Source organism: Haemaphysalis longicornis, unplaced genomic scaffold (assembly GCF_048455015.1).
Source record: "Haemaphysalis longicornis isolate Haplotype H1 unplaced genomic scaffold, Haemaphysalis longicornis Haplotype H1 scaffold_1, whole genome shotgun sequence".
Lineage (NCBI taxonomy): Eukaryota > Metazoa > Arthropoda > Arachnida > Ixodida > Ixodidae > Haemaphysalis > Haemaphysalis longicornis.
This window is the reverse complement of record NW_027526203.1, coordinates 365,120,033-365,139,417: the sequence shown is the minus strand read 5'-3', so window position 1 is coordinate 365,139,417 and position 19,385 is coordinate 365,120,033. Positions and strand designations below refer to the sequence as shown.

The 19,385-nt window shown below is 47.6% G+C and overlaps 1 protein-coding gene across 3 annotated transcripts in view; it reads left to right on the top strand.

Annotated features, from left to right (window-relative positions):
• Positions 1–16,330, top strand: part of LOC144155044 (beta-alanine transporter-like) — a 38,760-nt gene extending 22,430 nt beyond the window's left edge. For 2 of the 3 annotated variants that reach the window (XM_077686256.1, XM_077686255.1), the window contains exons 4-10: positions 5,550–5,704; positions 6,112–6,280; positions 6,565–6,691; positions 8,210–8,540; positions 9,705–9,886; positions 11,487–11,659; positions 16,238–16,330. In XM_077686256.1, coding sequence (XP_077542382.1) covers positions 5,550–5,704; positions 6,112–6,280; positions 6,565–6,691; positions 8,210–8,540; positions 9,705–9,886; positions 11,487–11,659; positions 16,238–16,307 — 1,207 coding nt within the window. In that variant the 3' untranslated portion in view covers positions 16,308–16,330. The remainder of the gene's footprint in view (positions 1–5,549; positions 5,705–6,111; positions 6,281–6,564; positions 6,692–8,209; positions 8,541–9,704; positions 9,887–11,486; positions 11,660–16,237) is intronic. The other variant, XM_077686258.1, reaches the window with a different exon arrangement.
• The last annotated feature ends 3,055 nt before the right edge of the window (positions 16,331–19,385 follow it).

Sequence of the window (19,385 nt, the reverse complement as noted above, 5' to 3'; positions counted from 1 at the left end):
ACGAAGGTGGCGAGCTGGTAAAAACCGCCGCCGACTCCGCGCCAGATTAGCGGAACTACAAAAAACTATTGAGGCCCACGCCCTTGAACTCGCCCGACTCCAGTGGGCACAACTCTGTGACCAGATGCGCGGAAATCTGGGTATGCGTCGTACCTGGCACCTTCTTCGACACCTACTGGACCCTAGCTCCTCCCGAACCCAAACCCAATCACGACTCACTCAGCTTGTCCACAAATGTCCCGGCACCAACACCCAACTCCCGGCACCCAACACCCAACACCCAACCCAATTTACGTATACGTAAATTGCACAGGGCCCCACTTTTATCGCGCCCAACTATACTCTGGACCCCCACACCCTGATTTAGAACGATAAATCACACAAGCTGAGGTACGCGCGGCGCTCAAGATCCGCACCAACACAGCTCCCGGCCCGGACGGCATAACCAATAAACTTCTACGAAACCTCGATGATACCTCTATAGCCACTCTCACCAAATACTATAATCACTTCTGGATTACCGGCACTCTCCCTCCCGAATGGAAACATGCTAAAATATATTTCACACTTAAACCTGGCAAACCCCTCGCACTCGAACAACTCCGACCTATATCTCTCACTTCCTGTGTAGGCAAAGTCCTTGAGCATATTATTCACGCCCGCCTTACTCAATACCTGGACGATTCCAACGCCTATCCCCCCACCATGCTTGGCTTCCGCTCTCGGCTATCAGTACAAGACGCCCACCTCCAACTCCTTCATGACATCATTGCCCCTCCCTCCCGAATGGACACGGCCGCCATTCTAGCTCTTGATCTTCAAAAAGCTTTCGACCAAGTATCCCATGCAGCAATCCTGAGCAATCTTGAATCACTGAAAGTAGGCCACCGGACCTATAATTACATCCGTTCCTTTTTAACCAACCGTACCGCGGAGCTTCACCTGGGAGATGGGAGATGTCGCCTCCGCACCAATAAAAATGTCATCCATAGGAACCCCTCAAGGAGCAGTGTTGTCACCGTTGCTCTTCAACGTAGCCCTCCTCCAACTCCCACAACAGCTTTCTCAAATACCCACCTTCGACACAGTTTGTACGCAGACGACATTACCCTTTGGACTTCTGGAGGTAGCGATGCCCAAATTGAAGAGACTTCAAACCGGTGCAAACATAGTCCTCGCTGCCGCGGCTCAAGCAGGGCTCACGTGTTCCACAGCAAAATCCGAGCTACTAATTCTCTTTCCGCCTCGCGGTAAACCCCCGAGCCCTCCTACCATTACTATAACTCTCGGCCAGAGCCAAATTCCTACGGTGCCCCGGATAAAGGTGCTAGGGCTCACAATTCAACAAAATCGCGCGAACTCCCAATACCTCACTCAACTAAACGCCCAAATCACTCAAACCATTGGCCTTATTCTCCGACGCATCGCTCCCCGGCATCAGGGCCTCAATAATGGAGAACGCCTACGCTTCATTCAAGCTTTCATTATCAGTCGCCTCACCTTCTCCCTCCCGTACCTCAATCCCACGCGTGCAGAACTTGACAAAGTAAACCGCCCGTTGCGTAAAGTCTACCGAGTCGCCCTGCAGGTACCTCACAGCACTTCCACTGCCAAACTAGAACAATTTGGTATCCACAATACCGCTGAGGAACTTATTGAGGCCCATCTAATGAATCAATACTCCCGTCTAGCATCGTCCCCTGCGGGACTAACAATTCTCCGCCGATTACACATCCGCATCCCGATCTTTACTAATTCTGCCCACCCGATTCCCCCTACCATTCGAGACAATACCCTAACCCGGCTGCTTCCCCGTAACATGCACCCCACAAACCACGTCGCTCGAAGGGAACAACACGCTCGTTTCCTGGCAGAAAAATACCCCGTCAAACCGACAACCGACTATGTGGATGCCGCTAGCTACCAAAACCACACAGCCTATGCCTTGGCGGTCATCAACAGTCCTAACTCCCCCCCACCCACATCTCTCACCATCCGCACCCACTTACCTACTGAGGCGGAAGCCCTTTCTCAGAGTCCTACCCCAAAAGTCATCTTGTCCGATTCTCAATCTGCTATACGGAACTTTGCCCGAAGGCGCATATCAGCCAAAGCTCTCAAAATTCTTCTGCACAACCCCCCCCCCCCCCCCCCCCCCCCCCCCCAAAACGCCCGTGGAGCTCGTGTGGATCCACACCGGCTTAGGGGGTAACGAGGCGGCCCATACAGCAGCTCGAGATCTTACTGTCCGAGCAGGCCCTTCGGTTACCCCTAACCACGGAGCGCAATCCACTCGAGATAGCCTTATTACGTACGCGGCTATCACCGCGCACTACCGCCTCCTCCGCCAGAAATACCCCCAGCCCACTCCTCACTTAGAACGCTTGTGGCGGCTCCTTCAAACTATTACCATTCCGTGCCGCGCCAGCCTTTATCGCATATACCCCGATCAGTACCCATCACCCCTATGCCCCCACTGCGGAGATGTCGACACTATCTGCCACGCCATGTGGGCGTGCCCTCGAAACCCCTTACCCCTAATCCCCTCTGTTGATCAATGGGAGGCGGCGTTGGGCGGCTCTGACCCCGGGGTCCAGAAAGCCTTGGTGGAACGTGCTGCCGAAGTCACCGCTGGGCTGCGCCCAGTGGTCACCACCCGCCCCTAAATTGCATACTGCAATAAAGTTTATTCCTCCTCCTCCTCCTCCACCACTATATCATTACGTCGAGTTTCATTTACTTGTCATAATTAGTTCTGCGGTGTGGCTAGTTCACAGTGAAGTTGTCAACACATGGCCGTCTATGAAGGGGGTGCGGTTACAGAAATTGGCTGTAACACTTGTTTTATCGAAACTACCCCGAGACAGTTCATATGAGAATCAGCCGCTAAGATGACTCTAACATAACGCCGAGATTCAGCTACTCTTCATTATTACGTAGTCCACAGTGAATTTTTGTGAAATTACCGTCTGCATCAATACAGCTTCGCTATATATAGTCTTCCATCTGCGGAACGTCTCCAAATTTTTCCGTCCGCTGGTCCTGCAAGAACATATCTCATTCTACAATGCCTCAGAGATTATGTGTTGTTTTACGCCAAGAAGGTTCATACGTTCAGGCTTTTTCTACGTCGCTGCCGCACTGTGAAAAAAAAAAAAAAAAAAACGACCGAGAAACAAAGGGCAGTGACTATATCGACGTTTCGTATAGTTCGAATACTTCCCGTAGCCACAGCGGCAGCTTTGCCGGCTTAAAAAGTAGACCTTAATTGGCGCTTTAAACAACACGCACTGGGACCAGCCGCGGTGCACGGCTCAATGGCTAACGTATTGCGCTGCTCAGCCCAAATACGCGAGTTCAAATACCGGCCGCGGCGGCCGTTTTCATGACTGAGTCGCGAGAAACAACTAAATGCCTGTGCGTAGAGATTATCGGCACACGTCAAAGATGCTCAGGTGGTTTAACCTAGTTCGTAGCCCTCCACTACGGCGCACCTCTCAGCCGAGGTGTATATATCTTCGACGCGTTCAACTTCCCAAATTTGAATTGTTTGAATACGCATTGGAACGCGTATATACAGGGTGCTTTCTCTGCACCAAATTTTTGAAAACATAAGGCTTGCACGCTAGCAGACTTTTAATTTAGCCATTGCCTTATTATCTTGGGGTGAATAACGGGTTACTGTGGCGTGAACCGGCACGGGGAATCAGACGCTGTGGCCATTTACACAGCCGCGTTCCGGTGTGACGAAGGGAACATTGGACAGTGGATGGAATGGCCCCCCTTAGTTAGTAAAAGTCACTATTGTGTGAGATTCCCTGCCTGTTTGTACCGCTCTGATATCCCCCAAAATTGATCGCTTCTTCCCACCTTCGGTTTTATGGCACTTTCCCACTTGAGGGACATCCGTCTCATACGGGTCCCCGGTCATAAAAGTTTATGGCTGAATGAAGTGGATGATTCTTTGGCGGGGTAATCGTTAGAAAAGCCTCCGATGGACGTCTGCTCATTTCCAGGTATAGGCTGCTGGCCGGAGCAAGGTTGCGTAATCAACGTCTGGCGAGGTTTCCGGAAGCTGTTATCACCTCCTTGGAAGACTACGCCTATTTAGCACATACGTTGAACCCCCGCCTCTGGGAATCTCGTCACTAAGAAATTACTCTCACGACCATACGATGAAAAGTTCCTCAGCTCAATTCCTCAGCTCAGCTCAGGAAATTGAACGCGCAGCTTGTGTATGTGATTACTAAAACGTTCATTCCTTGATTTCGTTCCGCGTTCGGACACAACGATAGTTAAGCGTCCCGCCTTCCCCCCTTATGTCCTGCGAAATAGCAGTGCATTTCGCATCTAGTTGGGTCTGCTGAGTCCTACATGGCTTAAGTTTAGACGAACGTCTTTAGCATTTCCGAAGCTACACTCGTTTTTTTTTTTTTTTTAATTCCCGTGCGAGCTATTCTGTTTCTTCCCGACTTGCAGGCCATTTATTATTCCGCCGTTTTATTCACTTTTTTTGGTTCGTGCTATAAGGCGTGAGTGTGCGCATATTTAACGACGCAGAGCCTTGCACTGTGCTTAACATTTTCGCGTAGCTTGTATTCCCTTAAAAGGCACAAGTGGTTGTGAGGTATTGGGATAATCACATCCCCGAGATACATTTTTCTACGACATATTCGAAACTAAACCGCATTCGTTGTACACGCTGCAAGACGGAACCAACCTTTCACTGTGTCGGTATCGCGTCTAAACGAGGCGGCAATAGAATTCACTTGTTCCAGACGTGTTCGGAGGTGACAGTGGTGATATGCTGGTGCCGTCGCTGACCGGTCAGGAAGCACCCGGAACCGCGTCCCCGGATAGCTTTTGTTGGCGTTTGAGCATTCTACGAAGCCGCAGCTGTTTCTTGAAGTGCCCTAAACGTACTATTTGCTAACAGACGTGATCATGTTTTTAAAGGGCAAAACAAGCTTTTTTATGGCGCGGAGCAAGTATAGCAAGTTTTTTTAGGGCGCGTAAAGGCAAAAAAAAAAAAAGCGAGAGAGAACCAAAACATTGCATGAGCCCCTATCAGCCGCCCAGAGCTCTTCCCGTAGACGCCGCGGAGAAGCGGCGGCAGGCGGCGCAGCCATCGCTAAGCTCGAGGCGTATAGTGCTTGTTCTAGAGGAGCTAGTCGGGGCCCTGGTATCCCGTAAGTCAGCCCACATTCTTCATATTCTTATTTCGCCTTATCTACTAAACTATGCAGATGCCGATCTATGTCTTCTTATTTCCTTTAAACTTCTGGATGGATGCGCGCGCACACTGAGACGAGGACAAGTCTCTGGGTACAGAGGGTCCATTATGATTCACTCCAAGCATTAATTAGTAAAACGATTGCCTTAATGCTGGGTATTTAATATCTAAATAAGGCACGGGACGCGTTCATTTCACACCTTTGCAGTGACAACCTAACACGTACGTCGGTTTCTTTCCTCCGTGGTTTTGGTATACACAGGCTGATGGAAGAGCCTCCCTTCCCCGCGATGCTGTGTCTCTCCCTGCCTTGCAGGTTTGGTCGCAAGAAGGCGTTCCTGTTGATAATCGTGGTGAACTTGGTGGGTGGAATCGGGGCTGCGTTCCCGGGCACCTACGAGGGCTACATTGCCTGGAGGGGCATCGTGGGCACAGTCTACCCAGCCATATTCCAGACGCCGTTCATCATGTGTGAGTACCCCGTGCACTACTGGCCAGCGTTTTAAAGATGGTAGTCTTTCTTCGGCTACCTAAACGCGCGAATTTTGGTCGCTCTGTCCGTCACTGGATTCAAACACCCGGCCAATAAAGTTGAAAAAACACGAAGCAAATATAGGAGCGACCGTTCTACTAAAACTGCTTCCACGGCTCATGCGTGTCGCATTATTCAGCGACCATGAAAGCTCAGGCATATCTGAAGCAAAGTGTAAGTACATAACCGAGCGTTCCAGCGTTGTTATAATTAAGAATACATGTTCAGTTTGTTTTTACGAAATACCAATGAAAAAAAAAAAAAACTACGCTTAAAAACGGTGTCGAAGGAGACGAGATAAGATGTCTGAAGCCGGCCTTATGTGATTTTTCCACCGCTGGCGCAGGCATGGAGATCATGAGCCCCGAGAAGCGCACCTTCGGCGGCATGTTCGTGTGCGCCGTCTACGGCGTGGCTCTCATGTCTCTGGCCGGCCTCGCTTACCTGCTGCGCTCCTGGTTCCCCGTCTCGCTGGCCACCTCGCTGCCATTCGTCTCCCTGCTGGCCGTCTGGTGGTGCGAGGGCCTTCCCTGCCTCAAACATGCGCGCCTCTTGCCGCTCAGCGAAGTGTGCACTTTGCAGCGGCGCTCGCGACGATTTAGATCGCGGGCGTGTGCAGCCGCCCACGAGCCAAGACGACCGCCGAAAAGAAGCGCTCGCGAGACCAGTCTTGTAGCTGTGACGCCTTGTCGTACCCCTGCCTCGCCCTGTGTAGCCTGTTCTAATTCACAATAATGACCAAGTATTTTTTATACGTTCCCAGGTCGGTAACCCTTTGCGCTAACTCGAATGCCAACAGGCTCATTCCAGAATCGCCGCGGTGGCTCCTCAGTCAAAACAGAATCGCGGAGGCTGAGGTCCTTGTCCAGACCATTGCCAAGAGGAATGGAAAGAAAATACCGGCCAATTTCCTGGAGTCCTTCATTGTAAGTGATGCCGATACTTTCTTCTCTGTCTTTATTTATTATGTATCTTGGATGACCGAAAGCGCAGCGCAACTGAGGAGGCGCACGTTTTTGTCCAGTAGATGCCAACAGTTTTTTTATCAGTGGGACAGAGAAAACAACCGGCATTATCTGTTGGCAAAAAAATCTGGCAAAAATCTGCTGGTAAAAACACAATATGACGTATTTTTATGCTACTTTTGTGTTAGCTTATGGTATTTTGGTATCTTACCTTTATTTTACCGTATCTTTGTTTTTTATGCTGTCTTATGCTATTGAGATATAAGTAAAGTAATGTTTGTAGGACAAAAAAATGCGAAATTCATTTTAAAAATTTTGGTTAAGATCGAAAAATGTCGTGTATAAAGTCAATAGACCTTGAGTTTGACTTGTGTTTTGCGGAGGGTTCATCATCGTGTAACGTCGTGCCCGTCACAAAATCGCACGAGTCTGGTGACATTGGACACACTGCTATCTAATGCTTACCGCGTCGTTCTTTTTATTCACTCGAGTGAATAATATCACTAAGCTATTAACACTTATATTTCCCGTCTTCAGCCTAACCTTGTGTTTCCTTTGTACTCTTCACGTGCAGATATGCGAAGCGCAATTTCACGTTGCTTATATAGCCGCTGTATACTGCGTACGTGCTCGAACGTTTATTTTTCATATTACATTTGTGGCAAATATTAGAAATAAACATGTCATCTCATTTACCTGCGTTGTTAGGTTTACACTCCCATCAGTTATTTTCAGTGTGTCGCCCCATCGTATAAGCGGTGACTGCGGGTTCATCGTAACAGCACAGACTTAAGACTACTAGTTTGAGGCAAATAAATAAATAAATAAATAAATAAATAAATAAATAAATAAATAAATAAATAAATAAATAAATAAATAAATAAATAAATAAATAAATAAACAAACAAACAAACAAACAAACAAATAAATAAATAAATAAATAAATAAATAAATAAATAAATAAATAAATAAATAAATAAATAAACAATCAAACAAATAAATAAATAAATAAATAAATAAATAAATAAATAAATAAATAAATAAAATGCTGTAGATACATTATTTCACATTTATTTTAATTTTTCATCGTTTTTTGATCAACATAGCAATTTGAAAGCACAAGCATTGCAAAGATGCCCCGAGGAGCTCAGTCAAATTATCGAATATACACCATAGTTGAAAAAAGCCGATGAACTTAAATGTGAATAATAACTATTCGCAGAAAAAAAACGGATGATCTCATTCCAAAATAATAATAAAAGAAGTACAACCAATTCTGAAGAAAAAAAAATTAAAACCTAAAACTCAGAACCCTTGATGTAAGGAGTCATTGTTGCCGAAACGTAAAAAAATATTAAAACCTGAAACTCAGAACCCTTGATGTAAGGAGTCATTGTTGCCGAAATGTAAAGAACAATTAGCACGACTTGCGTCTTGCTTGCCACCGTACTGGCACGTGCCCTCTGCGTGCATGCGCAGGACGAAAAGCGAAGCCTGGCCTGCGATGAGCCGGAAACCAGCGAGGAGACGACGTTTAGGAGCCTGGTGCAGTACCCGAATCTCCTGAAGAAAGTGATGGTGGTGAGCTTCAGCTGGACGGCCAACACCATGGTGTACAACGGGCTCTCGTTCGCCGTCTCGTCCATGGGCATCAGCGAGTACGTGTCCTTCACCATCAGCGGCGCCGTCGAGGTGCCGGGCGTCTGCCTAGCCTGGTTCTTCATGGACAGGAGGGGCAGGCGGCCCGTCATGGTCTTCAGCATGCTGCTCGGAGGCCTGGCCTGCATCGCGACCATCTTTGCTCCCCCAGGCAAGCATGCGTCCTCCTCGCTAACCGCAGCTGAGACTGCAGCTGCTCGGCGCGCCGCCGTATCGGATAGCTGGCTTCTCTACAGCGCAGTGACGATACGCGCTTCCGGCTAACAAGCCTGTGCAGAAACAGTGATTACGGGCCAGTTGTTGTGAGCGCGTTCACGTCGATCACTCCTTGAGGTCAGCGTAAGAGCTGCTTTGATGCGAAGGGCGCCATGATAGCAGGTGTCTCGGCGAGCTCATCGCTACAGTGCAATTCGCTTAAAGATGTTTTAATGTCCTCAGACACTCGCAAGGGCCCAACATTCAAAGTAGAGGATGCACTCACAAGGAGGCAGTCCTCCTCCTCCTCCGACAAATACCGACCAACACATTGCCAACGGAGCACCTCACACATTGCTTTCGAAATTTACCCGGCACCCCCACTGGTTAGTTCTGCGGAGGTTACCCCAACATATTCCACACATTATGGGCTTATGATCGGCACCCAACCATGACCCGCACTTCCAGCCCAACTCTGTCATCCTGGGAGGCGGGGCTGTCCGACCCCAGCGCAGCGGACTCAGCTCCTCTTGATGTCCAGAGCAAAAGAAGCCTTGACCACAGCTTCCCAAGGAGGCGCCCCTGTGGACTAAGGGTGCTTTTAAAAATATAGTTCATTTTCTTCCTTCCTTGCGTCCAAGTGCGCAAGCAACACCAAGAGTATGGTAGACGCTGTAATGGCTGTAATGGGCCCAACATAATATATGTTGGGACTGTTATGACTTGGGGCTCGACCTGCAGGCTACTGTATTATACTGGGGGAGGAAGGGTCGCAGCGGAATATAACTTGCGCCGGGTGTCGGGTTCTCTTGATTCGAGTTCACCTACAAGTTCAAACTTTATTTTTGTATTATACCTCTCTCTGGAAACATCACTTTTGTTGCTGGCGCTGTGAATCGGGTGGCTGACGCCTCTGCCAGGCCACATGCGCCTTCAGTCTCAGCCCCCCCCTTGGTTTCTCTAAGGAATAAAACTCAAATAAAATAAAATCAAACTTTTAAACATTTACTAAGACAAATGTTTAAGCTCCTGTCCGTGGCTAGAAAAAGGAGGGAGGGAGGCAGGGAGGGAGGGGACAGAGTCTGTGTGATGCAAGCCCAAAGCCCGCATCTCATCGCAGGGAGCACGTGGCTCACCGTGGCGCTATGCAGCCTGGGAAAACTTAGCATCACGGCCTCCTTTGCGACCATCTACGTGTACAGCGCGGAGCTGTTCCCCACGGTGCTCAGGACCTTCGCCATGGGGATCGCCGCCATGACTGCCAGCATCAGCCTCATCATCACGCCTCACATACTTTACCTGGTGCGAGCCTTGCATAGCGATGGCATGCTTACGTGCTGCCGAGCTGCAATATGGAGGGTTCTGCCACTCTTTATAGGCACTCATGACAGTCTTGAGAGTGAAAATTAGGCACGTATGGTCAGTTAACGCTGTGTTGCATTTTATTATGCAATATCTGCAGGAAGTCTGCAATTTGTGCTAGCTCGCCTTATAAATTTGTTTAAAGGTGACGGTGTCGTCCAAGTGGGCCCACCCCTGACATCGTTAATTTTAACACGCAAATTAGGGGGGGGGGGGGGGGGGGGAAAGGGGCCACAAAACTTGCCAACGAAATAAGTCTTTGAACCTGCGAAAACAACAAAAAAAGTAACGTTAGAGTGCACCACCATTTCACACAGCACACACTTTGTTCTATGTGAGCTGTTTTTCGGAAAGCTCAAATCTACGCAGTCAGGGACACACGGGAGGAATACAGGCGATCGCTTCCTGCGTTAATTTTACTCATTTTCTGATGTCGGGCTGCTATACAGGGACGCCACTTTCTTGTCATCCATTTACCAGTTACTTTCTATCGGCGACTCTAAAAAAATGACTGACACTCAGTCCTGCTCTCAGTCCTGCTCAGGACTGCTCAAGACACTCAGCCCTGCTCAGGACTGACACTCAGTCCCGCTGCGTGTTTGTCTTCTACTCTACGTCCTGTCCTTTGCACTGTTTCTTACATTTTCAAACATGCACCAACCAGCCCACTTGCTCCCCGTTCTAAGATACCTGTTCACATGATTGGACAGCGAAGCTGTTAAAATAATAATGAAACTGGTATCACAAAATGAATGACGAATGCGCTTTGAAAATACCGATGAAAATTATGCGCTTTGAATTACAATTTGACAATAAGTTATAAGCATTTTACTGGGGTGCTGTTCCAACAAGCGCAAGAAACAAAGCACTATAATTTCGAATTTGCAATTTAGCATTCTTCTGAAGTATTTATTTTGAAACTATGAGGGACTACATTTTTATACCAGCACACAAACATGGGGCTGTTCTCTTTACGGCTGGTTTGGGATGCGCCTGGAATGGCTTACGGCGACGGTTTCATGTTATTTGTTTAAAACTGCGACTGAGATAGTTATTGATGATACCTGTTTAGATGAAAATTCCCACAGTTGTGTAGTCTTTTTATTAGTCTACCACCGTGTAATTTGCTTTGCTATAGTTTCGACAAAACCCGAGTTACAGCTATTTTCTGCAACCACATTCCTTCCGTAGGTGCCAATGTATCGACACTAGACGAAAACTTTTAAATGTTTACAACTCCACAGTGAATTAACTAATTCTGACGCGGAAGTGAAAATCGGCATAATGGAATATATAGAGTCGTCATACACGGGCCAATCGTACTGTGATTTTTTTTTCAAGATATCTGCAATATATTGAAAGGGCAAAAAGCTGGCTTTGCCGCAAAGCTTATTGTGCTGACCAACCATGACATGAACAAATACCGAAAGAGTGAGACATACACAGCTTCGCTGTGAAAGAGCTTCTAGTCTGAACTAAGGTCGTCTTACTGCATTACCTTTTCTCCGATGCATGCACCTGAACAGAGTATGGCTTGCAGGGTCAGCTCTACGGCGTCGTAATCCCAAGTTCCATCTTCGGTGCCTTATCGGCGGCAGGGGGCGTGGTCATCCTTCTGTTGCCGGAAACAATGAACGTACGCCTGCCACAGACGCTCAGCGAGGGAGAGGCTTTCGGAAAGAGCACCAGGCTGTGCAGCTGCTGTGGGAACAGGTAGGACGCAAGCCGCATTCGGGGCTAACTACCCAACGATTAAATGGTGCCGGAATAGAGAAGAATAGCGATTCTTGCACATACGGAACCAGTGCCCGAACCGACAATTTCCCTTTCGGGTGAGCTGGAACGAGCAGAACGGATGGGGACGACATAAAATGGTACTCACGAGGTGTCTTGAAACAGGCGTGAACACATAACGGCCCAGTTTGTTTTTTAAAAGACATACACAACTCCCTCCTCGTTTTCAGCGTCAGAAAAGTGGCGTTTGGAGCAAGTGGGCATGCGTGGAGATTTGGCCTGAAGCTCTGGCGTACGCAAGAACTCATTGGGGGGGGGGACCCGGAGGAAAGGGAGAGGGAAGCCATGAAAGGATCGAAGGAAACAATAAAAAGAAACAGAAATCACAAGAAAACATAAAATGAATGAATGAAACTTTATTAACACAAGGATGGCGACTAAAACACTAAACATTAAATAAAAACTGTGGTTGATTCCTCCGTCATAGGAATCGGTAAAACACGAAAGTGAAATGTGCAATGAAATCTGAAGCGAAATTAGTATGATTTGCTGGTTGGTGGCTGTCTTGTGGGTGTGCCTGGTGAGCGACGTCCTGCTGGCCGCTTCAGCGAATGTGTACTGGCGTCAATTTCCATGACGGATATGACGTCAGTGAAATCTTGGTGTACCCCGGCATAAAACACTCTCGTGTTAAAATATCGAGCCCGAAAACGAACAACCCTAAGTATAACGCACTCTTTAGTACTAAAGGTTTCTACCCCGCAAGAAGACCCTGTGTGCAGGGGTGCACCCTTTACAGGCAGCTTGCTTTGTTGTACTGGCGTCATTTCGAATTCCGTGACGGATATGCGTCTGTGAAACCTTGGTGCATCCAGGCATAAAACACTTTCGTTTTAAAATAAACCCTCCGGGATGCCATGGGCGTACTCTACGTTTCCTTCCAATTGGTCTCCTCATTTCTGCTATTCTTCAGGAGTATGAAAAAATTAAGGTGAGAGCAGACATCGAACGCGAGTAAGGTTGGTGCGTAGCTGAGTAAGAACAGACTCAGCCTGTACACCAGCTTGGCTACATAAAATCAACATTGTTTCATCCTCTGTGTGCCCCTTTTGCAGTGTGACCGGTGACATTGATCACTACACAATGAACTGCTCCAAACCCAACCTTGAGCAGACGAACTTTTTCCGTGATCTCCAGAAGCTAGGAGTACCATATACTGCATCGGAGAACATTATTTTTCCTAGGGACCACTAGATTGTGCTAAGAGAGGTGTCTCGTCTCCTGCTGGGATTCTTGCAGTCCACAGGGCTAAGTAAGGTGTGGGCACATCGTGTGCCTTTGTTATAACAGGACTCAGTGAGGTGTGGTGACATTGCCAGCAATACATACATACTACTACTACTGGCAACAGACAAATAATTGTCATCAGTCCTTATTTGATGATAGGCGTAGTTTGTGGCCTTGTCGATTCCCCCCTCCTTAGCTCAAAAATTTCAAGGTTGGGTGGTGCGGGAATGAGGAAGGGGGGGGGGGGGGGGGGGGCTGTGCGCGAGAGGGACCTCACGCTTTTCACAATTGGAGGACAGCACAAAAAAAAAGCAAAAAAAAAATAATAAAGATAGAACGTATATCAAGTCGTGTATGAAGCGATTACCGCTTGAGAACGTGTGAATGGTGTTTTACGTTTGTGGATTCAAAGCGAATACGGAGCGAATAAGATATTATTCACTTCGCAGTTCCAAAACGAGTAAATTTGAATGGAAGTAGATATTTAGTGATTGCTACCCCGGAAATTGAAAGTAAAGTTTCTCGGATAAGCTCTGTAGTACTCCAGGGGTAAAAAATAGCTCCAATAAGAACACTGGTAAAAACATTTTATGACATAAAAGGAACACAACAACAGAAAGGGCCCAGCTGTCACTTTCAACTTTATTGACGGTTTCAGTTGAGGCAGCTTCCGCACATTTCGGTGACCTTATAGCTGCAGTATCGTTTCAGTACATTACTAATGATTCATCCTGTATGCTTCGCCACAATGCACCTGAACGACCATTCGCCGAGGTTCCAAATCTGAAGAACAACGCGGTACGACATATGATTTGACTGTAAAGCGCGATCTGTGTGGCGACATCGCGCAATGGAAAACGTCATCCTTGCATTGCGTAATGACACAGCGCAGACCGCATTTTCCGGCCCAAAGCGTACGCTTAGCTTCGCCTACTGCGCCCCTTCCATTGCTATTCCAGTCTTAAGGCGCTTGGATTTTATTTTGAACAGGCGCTGTTAAATGTCCCTGTATGCGCCCAAATCTCTTTTGGTGGGTTATATCGAGTGCATTTGATTTTTAATATAAATGCGTGCAGAACTTCGTCGTCACCGCTTCACAAAGAAAGCTTTCGCATGGCGTAATCGACGTACGAACAATGACACGTTTTCTGTTCTTCTTTATGGGCCACATATATAAAGAAACGACCATTGCTAAATTTGAATCAACGTTCACATTCATTTAGCCATGAAACCTGGTGCTACGACTCGAGGCAGGGGACGCTTTCTTACCCAGGAAATGTTGACCAGGACCGCTTGTGTTGCGATACGTTATCACCTTGTACTATAAAGAGGAGCACACGAGTGGCGTTGGCGGTAGGCCAAGGATGTTATGCAAAGCCCAAGGCCGAAGCCACGCTTTGGAATCCCTTCCTTGCACTGGATGGGTGTACCGGTGGACTCAGCCAGTTACGAGCGCAGCAGCATTGACCCGTTGCCGACTCCGCTGTCCCTGAATGTGTGCTCTGCGGGAAAGCCGGTTGCAGCAACCGAACGGAGCCGGCGCATTTGGGCGGCGGTCAAGCGCTCAGAGTTCTGTTGAGATGCAATAGTAATTTTTTGCCGGGGTTCTTGGTGCATAATTTCTCGCGTTTGATATAGGACGTATCTTCCTGCGTCTACGCTTGTTTAAATAAACGGTGCAAAAAAGCCTGCATTTTTTATTATTGAAAAACTGCAGCCGAAGTATGAAGCCCTTTCAGAATAAGAATGGCTAGATAACCTTACCGAGAAACCAAGTATTCTCGGAGACACGGTAGGATTAAAAATAAGTTTTTCCTATCTCTTACCGTTAAAAATACTCGCAGTTAGCCAACGGTCCTATTCGAGTCGAAGACGAATCAAATGTCGCATTATTGGCTTCCACATTCGACTGTTTGGAATATGTGCGGAAACATAGTTGCTACCTGCAAACAATATCCCGGCAGGTGGATATTTATTTAATAGTAAAGTCTCGTCATTACTTATCAACTTCGGCTGTAGCTCGGCTTAATGGAAGTATTCGCCTACACGAGGCAGCGTTGCTAACCTACCTGCAATCTATAGGTTTTACGTTGCACGATACCAACCTTTCGAACGCAGCCTTTGTTGCCTCCCTGCCGGGCAGGGTTGAAGGGACTTTGAAGCAGAGATGATATAGCGCTTTCTCCCTCCCCTTAGTGTCTGGAATACTTTGAAATCCCGCACATAACGGTGCTCCACAATTCGCTCGCCGCAGATGACTTTTTTTTTTTCTTCTGGGCATCTGCTCGGATTTTGTAGCGATTCTGAGCAATTTTATTGCAGTAACTGAAAGGACGCTGGCCAATAGCGGCTATGCTGCTTCTGGGGCATCAAATAAGCACACAAAGAATGCCCAGACTTCAAAGGACGTGAGAGAGCGAAAAATATTTTGGACGAGGTTGGCTTGATATTTCGTTGCCAATAAGGGCTGCACAAGCTTATTGACCATGTTATAAAAGCGTTTCGGATCTTTATAAAGTATTACAAAGTTTTTAAGGCGCCCTTAAACGTGGCTTCACTCTAATACGCATTCGCTTATATCTGAATCATGGATGTCTCGGAATATTTTACCTGCCTTGGAAGCTTGTGCGCCGTATTATCTGGCTTTGCTTTAATTTGGTGAACCCTTTTGGGCTATCGAAAAATCACCCGACAGAACTTTAGCAGTGCGTAGGGTAAATAAAGACATTCTAATCGAGAAATTAAAAAAAAAACGCGCAAAGGCGGTACAGAAGAAGAGACGACAGACAAAGCGTTGGCTGGTCTCCTCTTCAGTCCAGCCTTCGCGCTGTTTTTTTTTTTTAGACATGGCCATGCCTCAGTTAGCCGGCTTACGCACCACCCTACCTGAAATCATGCTCGGGAGCAAATGCGCGTGCAGTGAGATCCGAACTGCGCAAAAAAAAAAAAAAAAAAAAATCAACTTTGCGCTCACCTCTCTTCACTGGATGAGCGAGTCGAATACATGGGAACCCACTGAACGTGAACGTCTGTACGCTTTTATTTTCACAACAGTTTGGCAAATACGACTGCGACATGAAGAAAAAAGGCACTTCTGCAACAAACATACAATCATATGTGTATATACAGCAAAAATGTAATAATGCACAACTTCAAAACAGGAGCAGCAACAGTTCAGCAGCGTGATTGTGCGGTTCTCCGCAAGAACACAACTTTGCTGAAGTATTTTTTTCTCCCCCCCCCCCCCCTTTCTCTCTTTTTTGATGCCAGCAGGGGTGTGGACGAAGACATCGGCATGGCCAAGCAGGAAAAACAGCACCATGAGAGGCTGAAATTGTGACTCAATAAATCCGGCGAAATATGCATGCTTGTGTTCAGTTTAACGTACCACGGCCCGAGCTTCTTTGGTATTTGAATCGCTTTAAGCTTGGGGTGTCCATCCGGGTCATTTAGCTACAACCAACGCGTTGTATTACCTTCACGAGAGACCGTTAGGTATAGCATTGTGGATAGCAGCTGTGTACTAAGCATTACACAACCGAGAGCCCTGCGCTGTTCTGAAAACGAATTTTCTTCGCTTCTGCTGTTCCTGTTCAGTATCGTTCGTTCCGGAGCGCACGTACGCGTGTGCTCATGTGCCGAAAGGAAGAAACTTTCGAATTGCCCGCTTATCATATCGCACGATGCACTTGCACGATGCTGGCTAAGTTGGTTTTGATTAATGGTGGAAAAGGCGCGAACGCAGGACAGCACGCCGTCCTGCGTCTTCGATTCTGGTTTGTCGTCAATTTCACGCCTTTCATTAATCAGTCACTCAGCATGAAGTACACCGTTTGTAAAAAGATCTCGCGCCAACGCGCTTTTCGTGGCTGCACGGCGGGTGGTGATATTCGTTGGCTTCAGTGACAAGTTAAAAGTGTATACCTGACTAACCTAACACAGATTCTACGGGGCTAAGAATGGCCAAAAACCGTGAGCAAAGTGGAAAGCTAATTGTTTTCTATTATTATTTAGAGGCAATCAAGGTTCACGGCTTCTCCTGTGCTGAATTTATTCAATTGTCTAAAAAAAGAGTACACGCGCGCTGCGTCACCTCTCGTAGAAAATCTTGCGGCCGCTTGTGGCCTCGGCAGGCTTGATGATAATAGTTTGGGCAATGCTACGAACTGTTCTACCTCAAATTGAGATCTTTGCACCTACAAAAATGGGGCGATAAAGCTTGATTGATTGATTGATTGATTGATTGTAGGGTTTAACGCGCCGACGCAACGCAGGCGCTGAGGCGCGCCGTAGTGGAGGGCTCCGGATTAATTTTGACCACCTGGGGATCTTTAACGTGCGGCGAAATCTCGTACACACGGGCGTTTTTGCTTTTCGCCTCCATCAGAAAAGCGGCCGCCGCGGACGGGAATCGAACCCGCGACCTCGTTCTCAGCAGAGCAACGCCTTAGCCACTGAGTCACTGCGGCGGGTGCGATAAAGCTCGGCCATGGCTTACAAGCGCAATATAAAGCTGAATTAGAGCCCAATTTTCACTCTACAGTCAGAGGTAAATGCATGCCTTCATGTTCCGAAGGAGTATACGCAACTGCCGTGGTGAAGCTGCCATGTTGAGTGGCTGAAGCTTCAACCGAACTGCTCCTTTTATTTTTTGCTTGAGCAAAAAGAGGGGAACAAAGATTAACCCAACGTGCTGCGAAGGGGTACAATGTGCTCATCTGAGCGGCAGAGTAACCACGGAGAATGCCCGTCGCTGTTAAAATTAATTCGTGTGTCTGAAGGAGGCTGTGATTCATTTGAAACGCACATAGTCTGTTACCACTCAATAAATACCTCTCGCAATGTCGCTGCATAATGGCACTCGTGCAAAGCATCTAAGGCCAACTGCAAACAAAATTTCGACCTCTTGAAACCCCATTTCCGTATAGCCTGCCAGAAAAGATGATGATATGCAAAACTGGCAGCTGAAATACGTGCGTGCACGTTTCAAATGACCACCGAAAATCGGCGATTTTGAGACCGAAATTGAGAAGAGCCGGCCATTACGGCTAGGCTGGAGTGACGTTGCGAGCAAGCGGCCGAAGCGGCCGGCCGGCCGACCGGAGCAAACCTGGGCGCAACAACTTTGCACGGGTGACAGTCCTCGGCGAAGCTCGCCCAGTGGCACTCGACCGGTTCTACTGGCGAGCCGGAGGAACAAGCACCCGGCCGGCCGCATGTCACTTCCGCTTCATGGTTGTTTGCGCGATCCGCCGGCAGGTGCAGCGTCGTCTGCGACGGAGCTATTTTAAACGTTTCTAGCTGATTAACAATACATTTCACCGGGCTACCAGTCATGTCCCACTCGATTTGGTGGTACGTACTGCACATACAAAATAAATTTGGCCAAGGTGAAATTTGAGTGCAGTTGGCCTTCAAGGGGGCAAGATGAAGGCGGTGCGCTAAAACCACCCAGTTACTCCAGAGGCACCTAAACCGTGATGCCTGTCTCGAAGGTGGTCCCGTATGGATCATCTGAACGTACAAGCGTAACTTGCGGAGCATGGGAGCTGCCGCATGCATTTCTCCCCACATAATTAGTACCCCCGCTTCTATTCGGGACCATTTACTATTCAGGTTCCTATTACCCATTACAACGGAACATTAAATCGTCGTGTCACGGCAAAGCACAAAGTGTATTTGGGAACAGGTAAGATAATTTAATTGAACATTCCCGGCTTCGTGCTTGGCAGAGACAGTGCTGTTCAAGGTCGCGGGTTCGATTCCCGGCCGCGGCGGCCGCTTTTCTGATGGAGGCGAAAAGCAAAAACGCCCGTGTGTACGAGATTTCGGTGCACGTTAAAGATCCCCAGGAGGTCAAAATTAATCCGGAGCCCTCCACTACGGCGCGCCTCATCGCCTGCGCTGCGTCGGCGCGTTAAACCCTACAATCAATCAATCAGACAGTGCTGTTTTACAGAACACGAATTAAGTTTTATTTTATCGTCATTCCCTTGAATTTTAGTTTGAAACTTACAAAATCACAGTTTTCACCTGTGATTTCTCACCGGTGATCATTTTCATTTGTGATTTACTGTGGCCGCGGCCACAGTAAGGGCCGTATTCTGAGTCCCTCCTCGACTCCATTTGCTCCCTTCATTCGGCTGAGGGGAGGATTCCGCAATGCTTATGCATAGGGAAATCGACTTCAAGGACCTCCTCCACTGGAGGATAAAGTAGAGGAAGGATTCAGAATACCACGGTAAGTCTCCAAAACTTGGGGTTTTAATGTAGTAAAAATATTCCCCCAGCATTTTTCCGAATACTTCATTGGTGTCGTTGGGGTCATAGAAGCACAACCAATCCAGAAAATTTCACGAGCCGTTGAATTCTCACAGTTAATTACCAGGCAGGCTTGAAAGAGTAAGTAAGCGGATTA